The sequence below is a fragment of the Hypomesus transpacificus genome, chromosome 4 (genome assembly GCF_021917145.1).
Source record: "Hypomesus transpacificus isolate Combined female chromosome 4, fHypTra1, whole genome shotgun sequence".
Lineage (NCBI taxonomy): Eukaryota > Metazoa > Chordata > Actinopteri > Osmeriformes > Osmeridae > Hypomesus > Hypomesus transpacificus.
In genome coordinates this window covers 9,208,057-9,222,601 of record NC_061063.1, presented here as the reverse complement: position 1 = coordinate 9,222,601, position 14,545 = coordinate 9,208,057, and the positions used below count along the sequence as shown (strand labels likewise).

The following is a 14,545-nucleotide window of genomic DNA, read 5'->3' as shown; positions in this document are numbered from 1 at the left end:
AAAGAGGAGGGGAGGAAGATGGAAAAAGAGAGAATAAGAGAGCGAAAAAGAAAGAGGAACACAAACAGCAAAATTACCCTCTACGTAAACCATTTAGAACTCTCTTTGTTCTATTTCAAAGCTGAAATATAAAAAGCTGACTGCACAGTGCTGCCTGGAATGTGTGGTTTTGTGTGTGTGTGTGACGTGCGTGCGTGTGTGTGTGTGCAAACTACTGTGCATTGTCCTCTGGTTCTAGACCAGCAGTACTGTAGTGGCCTGACCTTGCAGTCCTGACTCTACAGTATAGACTCTACAGCTCTGCAGTATTGACGTTACAGTAGATACAGTAAAGTGACCCAGTGCTGAAATCACCTCAGCGTAAAGTGTGAGATTAGTGAAAGGCTGGGATCACAGAGTTGCTAGCTAGGGGAGCAGCCTAAATATAGACCTGGGTAGCAGAGAGAGATGAGACAGGAGGGAGGTTGTGTGTACGTGTGTGTATGTGTGTGTGTATACGTGTGTGTGTGTGTTTCTGCAGTTTGCTCTACTAAGAGCTACTTGGTGTGTTTCCACAACATAACATGATAAACGCCTTGACACAGACCTTAGATGATCATTACAACAAACACGGGCCTGATTTGACCACGGGCTTGATTTGACCACGGGCTTTTGGGCTACTGTGGGTTTCCATACACATTTTCACATTCACACCTTTTAATATCCTCTTTACATAACCTTCTTATAGAGGGCTGGAACATGATATATGATTTGACTATCGAACCAGAGTGGGGGGGTTACAAGGCACATGTAAACATGCCCTCCACCTCGATCTAAACCATCCCCTGGTCGATGCTGCATCTATGACTGTGAGCATCACAGTATTACAAACACTGCTGGTCTATGGTAATGTCAGTTCTGTGTCTTTCTGGCTTTTTTGGTCTTCAGCCCTGGACCTCAGGGCCCACTGTCCTGCATGTTGGAGATGTTTCGCTGCTTCAGCACACCTGATTGAAATGAATGGGTCAACAGAGGGCCCTGCCCCCGGATGACCAGGGTTGAAGACCACTGTTCTAGAAAGCACAAGCACGCTTAATACCCGTTACAATATCTAGCTGGTTCAACTGGCGGTGAGGTCTGAGCCACGTTCGCCTCTGTACGACACAATGTAGCAACTCCTGCTCAGTAGCCTGCAGCATTGCCAACGAACAGTTATAAAATCCGAGCATGCGACATTTATAAATTTGTATCTGCTCTGAGGGTGGGGCTTCCGTTACATCGTGATGTCGCGTCACTGATGCGGCTCGTCTCTCACATACAAAGACAACATTGTAAAATGGATACAAAATAACCGCATTTATAACTGTAGGAAATGAGTTCTATGACCGTATGGCATGTAGTTCGAAGAAATTACATGAATAAAATTGACAAAACGAGGTAACACTTTGTGCGTAAATGTCAAATGCGGACACTCACAGGATCAAAAATGCTGATGACCGATTCCTCAAATCTTCTGACAACAAATCCCCAGCGAGAGCAGACAGCGTCAGTTCAATTGGATGCAGTACATTACCGGTGATCACACGGTAAAATAAATATCCTGGCCGCGTTCATAGATAGAACTTGACCGGACCGTTCTTTTTCAAGACAAAACTGCACCTCGATGACAAATCTCTTCAGTCAAGGTCACGTTAGATTTATTCCAAAACTCGAACCTGACCCATTCCACGCTCCCTTCCCTACAGCCATCTCTCTCTCTTCCTCCCTTTCTCTGCCCCGCTATTACCGAAACACCGACCCGTTCGTGACGTCACAACGCACAGCAAAGTGGACTCCTAGAGTAAGGTTCCAAGCTGTTCTCTCAAAATAATTATCTACAGAATTTTGTGAATAAAGATAAATCACGTTAAACTGACTTGATCATCTGCGCTGCGCATCTCTTTTTCACTTCTTGTTCGTAACATTTATGTGTGTATGTGTGTGTGTGTTAGGAGGATAAGCAGAGAGAAAGAGAGAGAGAGAGAGAGAGAGAGAGACTACAGACAGAGAGAGAGAGAGAGAGAGAGAGAGAGAGAGACAGACAGACAGACAGACAGACAGACAGACAGACAGACAGACAGACAGACAGACAGACAGACAGACAGACAGAGAGAGAGAGAGAGAGAGAGAGAGAGAGAGAGAGAGAGAGACAGAGAGAGAGAGAGGGAGAGAGGGAGAGGGAGAGAGAGAGAGAGAGAGAGAGAGAGAGGGAGAGGGAGAGGGAGAGAGAGAGAGAGAGAGAGAGAGAGAGAGAGAGAGAGAGAGAGAGAGAGAGAGGAGAGAGAGAGAGAGAGAGAGAGAGAGAGAGAGAGAGAGAGAGAGAGAGAGAGAGAGAGAGAGAGAGAGAGAGGGCGCTGCATGACATGGCTGTGGATGCCACCTGCCCACTTACCCTCCACTGACTGAATGAAGTGTGTGAGTTAGGGACACAAAGAAATCATTGTCTGGTCACACTTGGCTGTGTTTTAAACCAAAACGGTTCCATCCTTCCATCTGCCTGCGCCCACTTGAGTAACAAAATGCACTCTTCTATTGGTCTAACATCCTGAGCTGCATATGTACTTGGGTTCAGCTTCAGTCAAAAGGCTGATTACAAGAATGTTTCCAGCAATGATTTGCCAACCGGGCCTTTCCTGTAGGGCTACATCTGGGTACATCTAGTTCCACTTCTCACCACAAGGTGTCAGCATAGTGCCACGAATAACAGCATCCCAACCATCACTGGAATGTTCGTACGTGTGTTAACTGGTCCTTATGAGAGGCCGTTTAGGAAATAATTCAGACTGTTTTTACACAACCAGCACAGAAACAATACAGCCCTGCCCTGAAATGCACCCCCCATGTAATTACTAGTATGAGTAACAAGAGTAAGTTTCATGTATGTGGCACTTTCCTAGTCAGAGTTAGCCAGGGGGTGCAATTCTTGTCAAGACACAATAATGTATGTGTGAACGTTTCATATGTGAATAATTTATGTGTTTCTTATGTGTTTGTGTAAGGACAGTTTGAATGATTTCCTAAACGGCCTTTCATAGGTCCGAGTAAAGCACCACTTCCAAATGATGCCAATTTAATATCTTCTTATTATATCCTCTGAAGAGCCTGTTTCAACAAAAAAACACGAACCTACAGACAGTGTCAAATATTTGCTGTTACAAAAAAATCATATTATAATGGCAGACCCTGGGAAACAATCTAATGCACTGAATTTGCGCGCGACCGAACCTGCTCATCCTTCTTCGTGCGCTACGATTGGTCGTCTGGCGCGCGATCTCCCGTGGTTCTTATGTTTTGTAACATGGCAGCATGGGAAACAAGTCATCCCAAAACAGTGTCATATTTTTTGGGGTAATATTTGTAGACTCATTTGTTTTCTATTTTATCTATGCAATTATAGTTGTGCTATTATATACTAGCTAGTAGCTAAATCTGTTACTCTTCGAGCGCATATGTTTGGCGACATGAAATTAGATAAAAAGGCTATTACCGCGTGTGCACGAATGTTTTTCTTTGTGGGTGAATGAAGAACGCGTTAGAACAACCACATGTGTTGAAGTTAAGGGTTTTACTAGGGTTTTTAAACTGTGAACATGGACAACTAAAGAGGAGGTAAGGGAAAAGAAAAAAAAAGAAAGGGTTTGCGTCTTCTCGTGTTCCATGTGGAAACCTCATAGAGGATGATGGGATCTGCCCATTATCTGGCACATCGCGGATTATTTTTGACAGTGTTCTTTTCCACTTTCCGCTCGTTCTCACCAACACCTATAGGTTTTGGGTGTCTACATACAAGCCTGCATATGAACTACTGGCATCCTTATCGCTGACGTTCTATCTATTTGTTTAGTGGGAGTCTGTTCGCTTTTCCAGACTTCAGTCTATTTTAAAGAGCTATTATTAGCCTAAATATAAGATGAATTTTGATCAGATTCTTTCGGTGGTGGGAGGTTTTGGAAAGTACCAAAAAATTCTTTATGTGTGGATATGCCTACCTCAGATCCTGCTTGCGTTTCACATGATGGTGAGCATCTTTACTGGGGCTACACCGCCCCACAGATGCCGAGGGAGCTCGAGTTCAGTTCTAGGCAATTTTTCATCGGTAGCCGTCAACTTCAACCTGAACCTCAGCATCCCGGATCCGCTCGCAGAATCATCCTGCTTTGCCATAGGCAATCTTCAGAACTGGACTGCGCCTGTCCCATGCGAGCATGGATGGGTGTACAACAAAGATGTTTTCGAGAGTACAACTGTCACGGAGGTAAAGTAAATCAATGAACTGTTGTGAAACTGTTCTGGAGAAAGTTTTTAAGGATATCGTTCACGTCCGTGAGTGTCTACTGTGTAGTGTCTGAGGATTCAAATCAGAATGTAGGGCTAGTTGTGGTGTACACGTTTAGTTTCATTACACCAAAAGAATAACATGGAACACTTTATGGACAACCTTTTAGAGGACCTGCCCACTGGAATTTGCAGGAATGTTTTATTCTCCTTGTCCCAGAACTCAAATTGACACACACAGTGTCACTCACCACAATGTTCCTGTGTGCGTTCTCCATAGTGGGACTTGGTGTGTGACCAGGCAGGCCTGAACAGTCTGGGCTCCTCTATCTACATGTTTGGCCTGCTGGTGGGGGCTGTGCTGTTTGGAGCCATGGCTGACAGGTTTGTGGGCCAGGAATACCCCATCTCTCCACCTCCCTCCCACCCTCTCCCTTCTCTGACCTTTCACCTTGGACTGGGTGACAGCTGACTGGGATCACAGACACAGTGTCACATGTCATATCTATCTCATGTCTCTGTCTTTCTCGGTGTCACTCTCTCTAAATCTTTTCATTTATACAGTGCCTATCTTTCTCTGTGTCTCTCTTTTTTTGTCCATCCCTGTCCCCATGTCTGTCTCCTTCACTCCATCCCTCCTCTCGTTGTTCATTCCTGGTTTTGCCTTCTGGTCGCCCTCCAACACATACACTCTTTATTATCTGTCTCTGTCTCTGTCTCTGTCTCTGTCTCTGTCTCTGTCTCTGTCTCTGTCTCTCTCTCTCTCTCTCTCTCTCTCTCTCTCTCTCTCTCTCTCTCTCTCTCTCTCTCTCTCTCTCTCTCTCTCTCTCTCTCTCTCTCTCTCTCTCTCTGTCTCTCTCTCTCTCAGGTACGGTCGGCGTTTCTCCCTGCTCCTGTCCCTGGCCCTACAGACCGTGTTCGGCGTGGCCGTTGCCTTCGCTCCCAACTTCCCCGTCTATGCGGTGCTGCGCTTCATGGTGGGCACCACCATATCTGGAGTTATTATCAACGCCTTCGTCCTGGGTACACGCACCGGTCACGTCAACACACCGAAAACACACGTACGCATGTCCATGCACTGTCCATGCACTGTCCATGCACTGTCCATGCACTGTCCATGCACTGTCCATGCACTGTCCATGCACGCCTCTCATACTCATGCACGCCTCTAATACACACACACTGAGTGTAATGTTCATGTTGTAATGAGATGTCGCTCGTTCCAACCATTTGCGATCTCTAAATCAAATCTGTCACATGTCTTGTCCAATTCCCAGAAATCCCCTGGCTAATCCCTCCCTCACTCCCTCCCACACTCCCTCACTTCCTCACTTCCTCACTTCCTCTCTCCCTCACTCCCTTTCTCCTCGCTGCAAACTCCAAGCAGCTTCAAACCTAGCTCGCCCCCCTGCCCATCCCTTTCCTTGTCCCCTGACTGTACCTCTCCCCCTCTCCCTGACCCCCCACCACCCCCTCCCCTTCTCACAGGTACCGAATGGACCTGCACTAAGAGACGCATGCTGGCTGGTATAATCACTGACTATGCCTTTGGGTTTGGTTATATGCTAGTGGCAGGTATAGCTTTCTTCATTCGCGACTGGAGAAAGCTACAGCTGGCAATATCAGCGCCTGGCTTTCTGCTGATCTTCTATATATGGTGAGGAGGACACACGCACATCAACCAGCACACACACACAGCGTGTCTAAACCAAACATGGTCACACCTACATCGAACATGCTAACCCTTCTTCAACCGTTTACGCCTATCTCCCTTATCTCTTTCTAACTGACTGTTTCTCTCCCTCCCAGGGTGCTACCTAACTCGGCGAGGTGGTTGTTAGCCAATGACAGGCAAGAGGAGGCCATTGCTCTCCTGCGCAAGGCAGCCTTAGTTAACGGACGAGTGTTCCCTCCTACAGTACAGGTACCAACACACGCACACACACTTGCCCACACACAATACACTCTCTTTCAGTGTCCATCCAATACAGGTGTGTGTGTGTGTCAGATGGAAAGGTGTCAGATGGCAGCTCGAGGGAGGCAGAGTTTTTCTGCAGCAGATCTTGTGCGAACACCCCAGATGAGGAAGAGAGCTCTCATCTTGTTCTATGTCTGGTAATGTGTGTTTTTCTCAGTATACTGCTATATGACCACCAGGATGTTTCTTTTTGCTCATATCTTTGAGTGTCTGCATGTGTGTGACTTCCTCTCACCTCTCTCTCCTCTTCTTTCCTTTTTGCAGGTTTGTGAATGTGTTGGTGTACTACGGACTGTCTCTGGGCGTGTCCAGACTAGGGACGGACCTCTATCTCACTCAGTTTGTGTTTGGAGTGATTGAAATCCCAGCCCGGTCATTGGTCCTCCTCTTCCTACCCTTTAGCCGCCGCCTTACCCAGAGTGCATTTCTAGCCCTGGGCGGAGTGGCTTGTTTGCTTACACTCCTGGTTCCAGAAGGTACTCTTTGTGTGTGTGTGTTCAATGTGTTTTCCTTCAGGATCAATATAGTGAGTTGGATTCAAATGTGTGTGTCTCTGTGCCTGCAGGACATATTTAAAAGTCTGATCCGTATTCCTTCTCCACATCCGCCTCTGTGCTATCTATCCCTCTTCCCTCCTTCCTCCTCTCCCTCCCCTCCTCAGAGCACCCTAACCTGAGGACTGCCCTGGCCATGGTGGGGAAGTTTGGGATCACGGCCTCTTTCGCCGTCATCTACGTTTACTCTGCCGAGCTGTTCCCCACGGTGCTCAGGTAGGTGAACCTGGAAACACTGCCATCTCTCGGAATGGGGATTTCATCCTTAAGAATAAGAATATATTAGACTTGCAGATGCTGTACAGAGTCTACACACTGGGTAAAATGACCTTTCATTTCATCATCTTCCATGAGAACCGTAAAAATCGATGTGTGTGTGTATTTTTGTTTGTCTACCCACAGGCAGACAGGGATAGGCGTGTCCAGTATGTTTGCCAGGATGGGTGGTGTGTTAGCCCCGGTCATCAACATGCTGCACACCCGGAGCCCCTCCACCCCCATGTTCATCTTTGGTACCGCCCCGCTCCTGGGCGCTGTCCTAGCCTTGGCACTGCCCGAGACCGCCAACAGACCCCTGCCCGACACGGTGGAGGACGCTGAGACCTGGGACACCAGGTACTGTCTACTCTTCCAGATCTGTATCTGGTCCTGGGACACCAGGTACTGTCTACCAGATCTGTATCTGGTCCTGGATCAAAACAATATAAAAAAATCCTTTCTGATGCATTTTTGGAGCTTATGGGTACCAATGTGTCAGACAAGACCAATCAAGCACGGACAACTCATTGATTCTTAGGGGAAATCATCACCTCAGACTAGCGCTAAGGTTTTGGTTCGAGACAAGGCCCCCATTCAGTCCCCAGCCCTGTCTGACCTTACCAGAGACCAACAGTGTTTGCGCAGTGGATGTTTTTAGCAGTTACAGCCCACAGTGTGTTTGTTTGTGTCTTTACCAGAACTCCCCCTAAGGAGAGCCCAGGAGATTGTGGGGATCTGGGCCAATCGGCAAGCAGCACTGAGGGGCAGGAACTGGAGCACCTAGCAACAAACTCCTGATCATTAAACCCTGTCACCCGTGTACACACACTCTACTCCATTCCTAATATGTGCTATGCAACAACAAACAATACAAAGGTCTTAATATGCACAATGCAATGCAAGCTGAAGAACAACAAACACAATGTTTAAATCTCTGTCCCAGACACCCACTCATACGTCCATAAATACACAAAGTTTGTCCATCTGTGTTTTCTCCCACAGAAAAACACACTTATTTGAAATGGCTGAAAAATAAGACTTTCTTTCTGCCTTTCATCTCTTATTCTAGTGTTATAAATATCTTAAACACAGGCACTTCACACACACTCAGCCAACTTGGATAACTGCCAGCAAAGTACCATTGAGGTGCTGATTGAGGGACTAACTGCTGAGAAAGCATCCGATTGGTTGAGTGAATGGATGTGATCCTATTGGTTAAGAGAACATCACACCAAGCACCTTTTGAGAATCACAAAGAACGAGTGGACATTATTTCTCATTACAAAAACAGATTAATGTTTTTAACTTGAGATGTTGTGTTTCATTCACAGAGTCAGACGTTTTCAAGTCCCTGGAAACACCCGAATGGTGTAAACATACAGCATTTATAAAAAGAATCATTAACTGTGATGACATATAATCTAGTGTGCCAGTCCTGGACCTGTAGGGTCTGATAACAATGTATCAGTGTTTATATTTTTGGTATATCTATGCAGTAGATTTTTCGGACAAAACAGCTGCCTGTTTTTAATATTTTCTTTTTTTAGCTCTTACAAGTTAACTTTTGAAGAGACTGCATGTACTATTTTATACTATTCTACTTTGTCTGAGTGTTCTGTGATGTAGTGCTAACGTAGCATTAGAGTGGCCTGTACTTAACATAGCTCTACTGTAGCATGACTTGCCAGGTTTTTGTAAGTTCTGACATCGATAGGCATGGCATGGGTTAGGTTTATAGTTAAAATCAAAGACTCAGGGTTTATCAGAGCTTGGCTCACTTTTTAAACCCATTTACCTCTCCTGGTTTGAAATGACTGACAAGATGTATGAAACTCTGCACCACTTTCCACACACAATGATTTGATACAAATATAAGGCCTTTTGGGGTTGTTGGCGAGTGTCCTGCACAGCTTTGACAGGCTTGTTGGACTTAGTAAATTAAAATTTATTTTGTAACCGGTTGATTACTTTGATTGAAATGTTATTCTTACTAGTGTAGTTGTAAAACATTTTAGCACCGTATTATGAAGTGTTTTTAAAGCGACGCCAAGCTTAAAATATAAAAAACATTTTATTGAAATTATTCACGGGCAAACATTTGCACATCACAACGACTCAAGCAGGTGTTTACATCACAGGGAAATGAAGGCACTGTGCAATCAGCAATAAACATATTCAAAAACTAAAACCGATCTACCCGTTTGACTGAATACGCCACATTGATGGCCAACCTCATGCTCACATTATTTGAACCCTCACCACTCACTCTACATGCTGTGTGTGCGTGTGTGGGTGTGTGTGTGTTTCTAGGCCAGGGTGACAAAGGTAGCGTCAGTAGACACTCCACAGTTGTTGTCCTTCATGGACATGAGGATGTAGCCGTCGTTGCCCCAGTAGGTGGACCAGGAGTTCTTCACCAGCCAGTAGGCCTCCCCCTGCAGGACGCCGTAGCCCACCGCCAGCACGGCGTGGTCCAGGTCCTCCGTCTTGTTACCTAGGACAGAGGGACAAAACAGATTTTAGTGTGTGTTAGTGTATGAAAGAGACACAGAGCTGGCTGACTGAACCTAAATTGTGTGTAAAAAACAAAGTGCTGTGCGTGTTTTACCGCAGGCAGGCTCGTAGTAGACGCCGTGGCTGTAGAAGACGAAGGAGCGATGCGAGGCGTCGATGCTGACGGCCACCGGCCCGTGCTTGAACAGAGCCAGCTTGAGCGCCTCGCCGTCTCCGGAGGTCACGTTAGTGTAGCTCTGCATCCTGGCCGTGAGCTGGGACGCATTATAGTGGCAAAAACCATTCTGTCCAAAAAAGGACACACACACACAAAGTCAAATTAAAACTCTTCTTACCAAGTCTTTTCCTGAGTTACTGCTATACATCAATGTTAACAAGTCGTACACTGTAGAGTTGTAACGTGTGCGAGCGTGTCTGAATGCGTGTCCCTCACCATGCCCATGTAGGCTCCATAGGTCTCAGTCAGTGCAATGCCCCCGTGATTCATGATCCACTCGTACCCCCTCCACTCCTCCCCCCCGTCACAACCGTTGTTTCCAAACCCCCAGGAGCAGTCCACCAGCATCTGCTGGGACAGCACCTGCAGAGAGCCAGTCTGCAAGAGAGAGAAAGAGGGGGGAGGGGGTCAGTATCCCCAGGAGCTGCTAGTCTGAACTGAATCATTACTGAAGTAAAGCCACCACACCACTTAAAGACTATCACTGTAGACAAAGAGAGAGGGTATACAGCGGATTGAGCCTTTTGTCGTCAGATCAAGAGATTGCAGGTTCAAATACCAGTGCTGTACAGTGCTGTAAAGCGTTTTGCTAAATGCATAGATTAGAATTAAAAAATGATAATAGAGAGGGGAAACGACGACACAAACGACTCCAGAACTAATGAGAGAGGATGACGCGACTCCTCTCTAATCACACTTGGCACACCAGCTGTGTCTGTGTTGCTAGATGATTGCTGGGAGGCCCCCGCGTGGGGGCAGACAGGATTGGCCCCTGGGGAGTGGCTCTGTTTATGAACCTGCCCATCGGTACTCAGGGGCACCCGAGGGGCACTTCCTGCCGAGGAGACAGCGGTACTTCCTGAGTTTTGGCACGACAACAGAGAGAGACCGCTGCGAGTGCAGTTACACTCAACCCCGACCTCCACTAACCGCCCCCCCTACCCCCAACCCCGACCTCCACTGACCGCCCCCCCTACCCCCATCTCACACTCACCCCCTTCCACTCCAGCATTTTTGCACCACAGGACTTTCATCAACAGGCCACAACACATTCTCAATCTTTTTTTCAGTCCTAGTTGTTCATTCTCAAAATGGTGCTTAAAACAGACATACATTGTATTCTTGTGGTCAAATTAATCTCTTAAGCCCCTTGAACCCCCTCTCTTTCCCCCTTCCTCTCTCCTCCCCATTCATTCAATGCATTGGCACTTCATGAGAGTAAATGTGTGTGTGTGTACATGAATAAGAGAATTCAGGCAACTCTCAGTGGGTGGATAAATCCCAACAATAAACCTGTCCTGCACCAGGTTGCTAAGCAATCACAGGGTGGAATGTCTTTGACCTGAGGGATGGGGACTGACGGCTCAAACTCCCTTCACACTGATGTCAAAGTCCATTTAAAAGTGACACCATGCATCAGGACTGACTTTGTTCTGTATCTTTTGCAGTTTGAGTCGATCTAAATGGCTGTTTACTTGATCTCCTTGAGGTTCAGTGTTCAATGTTGAGGCTGGCAGAGCCAGCAACATGTCTGCTCAAGTCATTCTGTACAAAAACGCACAGAGCTCTGCAGAATTTCCCCGTTGGAGGATTGCAAACCATCAGTCAATACTTACAAATTTGACTGATGGTTTGCAATCCTCCAACATATTGAAATGCAACCACAAATTGACAGCCAAATTCCATTTGATGACATTTTTCAAACCCTGCGTTCAATGTTGACAGACAGCAGCATGTGTGTGCCTTTGCAGTCGTCACCTTAAGGAAGAGAGCGCCCTCTACTGCTCCAGTGGTGGCAAAGCTCCAGCAGGACCCACAGATGGCCTGGTCCTTCACTGGGGTCACAGCGCCTAAAAACACTCACACGTTAAAAGGGGGTTTCACACACGTACAGTGCAAGATGATCACACACACACACCGTAGAGCCTCCAGTCGAGCGAGTCGGGGACCTGCACTCCCGCGTAGAGCTGAGAGAGGAAAGGAAGGCCTTTGTTCGGGGTCTTGCCTCGCTTGCTGCCCCTCATAGCTGCCAGCTCTGTGTCAGAGCGGTCGGACAGGGGGTTGAGGGCCAGAGAGAAGGAGAGCCCTGCTCGGTTCATGGAGTGCACATACCTAGGAGACAGGAGAGGAGGACGTTTAGGAGGGGATCCTTCGCTAAAGGGTAACCACCCCCCACCCCAAAAAATAATTATAAATATACGTCCATGACCCCATATCCCGTCTCACCGAACATTGTGCACAAAAGCATGCTCCCTCTTCTCGTGCTCCCGCACGTCGTGATAGAAACGCCCAAACTTCTCCTTGAAGTGTCCAAACAGGCGCTGGGTGTGACCTGGCAGGGAGGTGTGAATCAGGTCCTTCATGGGATTGGCCAGCAAGTGGTGTTCCACGCCGGGACCAGGAAATGATCCACAGGTCACGCCTGGAGAACGAGGGAGGAAGGGAAGGGGTTAAGGTATACTGTGTCACATGAGAAAAAGAGCATGTAGGCAGATTCTTGTTGAGACAAAAGAAGTGTGTGTGTGAGTGTGTGTACTGATACCCACCTTCAGGAAGTGAAAACACCTTGGGGTCCACGTGTGGGCTGTACTCCTTGTAGTCCACCAGGTATTTGTCGTAGTGAGAGCCCAGTAGGGTGTTGTAGCCCATCATCTCATAGTGCACAGGGGTGGCTGGCTCCGCCTTCCCCCCGGTCCCAGCCCCGCCTTCGGAGCGCGTTACCCACAGCGTGTAAGTGTTCTTTTTGGAACCCACCATGGTCACGTTCTGCCACACCTCGCACAGAGAACCGCCAAAGTACTCCATTCTGAGGAACTGTACACATGTGGTGGATTGAAGACGTTTAGTTCATTTCGAGGATGATGATGATGATAGGCACGCCAACGTGCAGCACTGAGAATACGTCATTTCCCACCCCCACCCCTCCTACCTGGAAGCCCTGGAGGTCTGGCAGCGCCCCCTGGGGTGTGACAGGGTCATCCTTCGTTCCGTTGAGCAGGAAGCACTTCATGACATTTAGCTCCTCCTCCGTGGTCTCAGGAGTGATCTTATAGGACGAGCCCCAAGGCATCACAGCCCCCATCTGGTAGGTTGACACCTGGCCTGTGTTGTCACACACACACAGGTAATTAGTCAATCATGTTAATGCAACCTTTGCTGATTTAGCCAGTCTTGAACTTCTTTGGCTTTTAACCACATCACATGACAGAGCAGACTTTGCTGACTAATCGTTCTGCTGAAACATTTAGATAACTGCAACCTCACTGGAAAACCTCAACGATAGTCTTACATGACACTTTGTAACACGATTCATAAAGAATCAGCTCCAGCTCTTAGTTTGATTTCACTTCTACACTGAAGTCCCTCAGGTCAGACACAGTTGGTTCTCAGTTTCACATTGGGAATAAAAAGGGCCCACTGTCTACTACATATGATTGTTTGATAAAAGGTCAAAGATTAAGAGTTAGTGTACGTTACCATGGTAGTAGTCGATGCGGCTCGTTTTCCCTGGCAGGTCGAACCAGGCCTCGATTGGCTCCTTGATCTCAGCATACGGAAGAGAGATGATTCCTGCATGCCACACACACACTACAGGTTCACGTCTGTTTCCACCACCGAAATACAGTTAGAAGTATGCACTTCTACTCCAAGATCTTCTACTGTACTTTCTATCTGTATGTCGCTTCTTTAAAGTGTCTTCTAAATGATGAAAATGTAGCATGTGTACACACAGAGGCCAACACACAACCCTTCGAGTTTAGCAGATGGATCTGTGGTTTGTGATTACAAATGTCTCAGTCCACTCACCTTTGACATGGTATGTGTTGCCGAAGTCTGGCACAGAGGGCAGAGCTTTTGCTTCCGTTTCTGAACCGAGGACAGAAAATATAAATATCAATGGACGTAGTTGCAGTCTAAAACATCATAGCCCTGCTCAAACTGATTTGAGGCCAGGGTAACGTTCTCATGTTCCGTTCCTCGGTTCGTGCCAGAACCCTGATTGCCCAACTAGTCGTATGGTGCTTATTTTTACAACCAGTCACATGCTTTTAGTTGTGATATAAATAATAGCGCGCCTCAATAACAGTGACACATCACATTTTAGGCATTAAATACACAAGTAACTATATGGCTGAGTGTTTTGATAGTTAGCTAGTCAACCAATTCGAACACAACCTGGGTCACAAAATTAAGCTAAGTTTCTTACCAACAACAGTCCACAAAAACACAGCCACAATCAGCCAACACCACATCTTAACTGGTATGAGATACTTCGCTATAATGGTAGCAAGCTGTCAGATATTGAAATAAACCCTAGTCAATAGTGAATCGAACCAATCTGTTTCGGTTCATACAATGTAGCTAGTCTACCTAGCTATTAAATGCTCGCGTTTAGTTTTGACAACAGATTTGACCAATCATGGGGAAGATTGAAAAGATCTGCTCCAATCAGAAATACGACGTTTTTACAGGGGGTGTAAAGGTCCTCCAGATCATGTGTTTTGTGTCATATGATTTTGTTTACGAAACGTCGGCGTTTTTTTAAATTACAGATCTAGGACCAGGTTTAAGCAGTGACAAAAATCTTTTTTACCGCGGTCTGTGAAAGCATGTATGAAGGAGAACTCACCACTAGGTCGCAGTATATCCAATAGAATGCTAGACGGTTTCTTTCCTTGCCATTTAGGCCCCAAAAACGCACATGACTCATCATTACCACAAACAATATGA

At 46.7% G+C, this 14,545-nt stretch overlaps 2 protein-coding genes across 7 annotated transcripts; one reads left to right on the top strand and one right to left on the bottom strand.

The window, feature by feature from the left end:
* Positions 1-3,286: 3,286 nt before the first annotated feature.
* si:dkey-166k12.1 (solute carrier family 22 member 13) lies at positions 3,287-8,656 on the top strand. Of its 6 annotated transcripts, XM_047019920.1 has the most exons (10): positions 3,287-4,273; positions 4,574-4,677; positions 5,162-5,316; positions 5,782-5,950; positions 6,103-6,217; positions 6,302-6,408; positions 6,536-6,747; positions 6,933-7,041; positions 7,228-7,440; positions 7,782-8,656. In XM_047019920.1, the coding sequence occupies exons 1-10, from the start codon at positions 3,929-3,931 to the stop codon at positions 7,879-7,881; spliced, it is 1,629 nt and encodes a 542-aa protein (XP_046875876.1). In that variant the 5' UTR covers positions 3,287-3,928; the 3' UTR covers positions 7,882-8,656. The 6 variants fall into 6 exon arrangements, with proteins under 6 accessions (XP_046875876.1, XP_046875874.1, XP_046875877.1 ...); XM_047019918.1 differs by having other exon boundaries at positions 6,103-6,408; XM_047019921.1 differs by having other exon boundaries at positions 5,863-5,950; positions 7,228-7,867.
* A 479-nt stretch (positions 8,657-9,135) lies between these two features.
* On the bottom strand, positions 9,136-14,227 carry zgc:110239 (uncharacterized protein LOC550326 homolog). Its single transcript, XM_047019927.1, has 11 exons — positions 14,022-14,227; positions 13,622-13,681; positions 13,292-13,384; positions 12,744-12,916; positions 12,361-12,628; positions 12,041-12,236; positions 11,733-11,926; positions 11,573-11,664; positions 10,031-10,192; positions 9,692-9,881; positions 9,136-9,577 (listed from the first exon to the last, which is right to left on the bottom strand). Exons 1-11 carry the CDS (start codon positions 14,065-14,067, stop codon positions 9,390-9,392), a joined length of 1,662 nt encoding a protein of 553 aa, XP_046875883.1. The 5' UTR covers positions 14,068-14,227; the 3' UTR covers positions 9,136-9,389.
* Positions 14,228-14,545: the final 318 nt, after the last annotated feature.

Bases quoted from the DNA above. Each gene is read 5' to 3' on its own strand.
- si:dkey-166k12.1 (XM_047019917.1), top strand. From the start codon at position 3,929: ATGAATTTTGATCAGATTCTTTCGGTGGTGGGAGGTTTTGGAAAGTAC. The intron at 5,317-5,781 runs GTACACGCACCG...CCCTTCTCACAG, and splicing joins TATCAACGCCTTCGTCCTGG to GTACCGAATGGACCTGCACT. The intron at 7,042-7,227 runs GTAGGTGAACCT...GTCTACCCACAG, and splicing joins CTGTTCCCCACGGTGCTCAG to GCAGACAGGGATAGGCGTGT.
- zgc:110239 (XM_047019927.1), bottom strand. From the start codon at position 14,067: ATGTGGTGTTGGCTGATTGTGGCTGTGTTTTTGTGGACTGTTGTTG. The intron at 13,682-14,021 runs GTAAGAAACTTA...TCCTCGGTTCAG, and splicing joins GTTTTTGTGGACTGTTGTTG to AAACGGAAGCAAAAGCTCTG. The intron at 13,385-13,621 runs GTGAGTGGACTG...TGTGGCATGCAG, and splicing joins CAACACATACCATGTCAAAG to GAATCATCTCTCTTCCGTAT.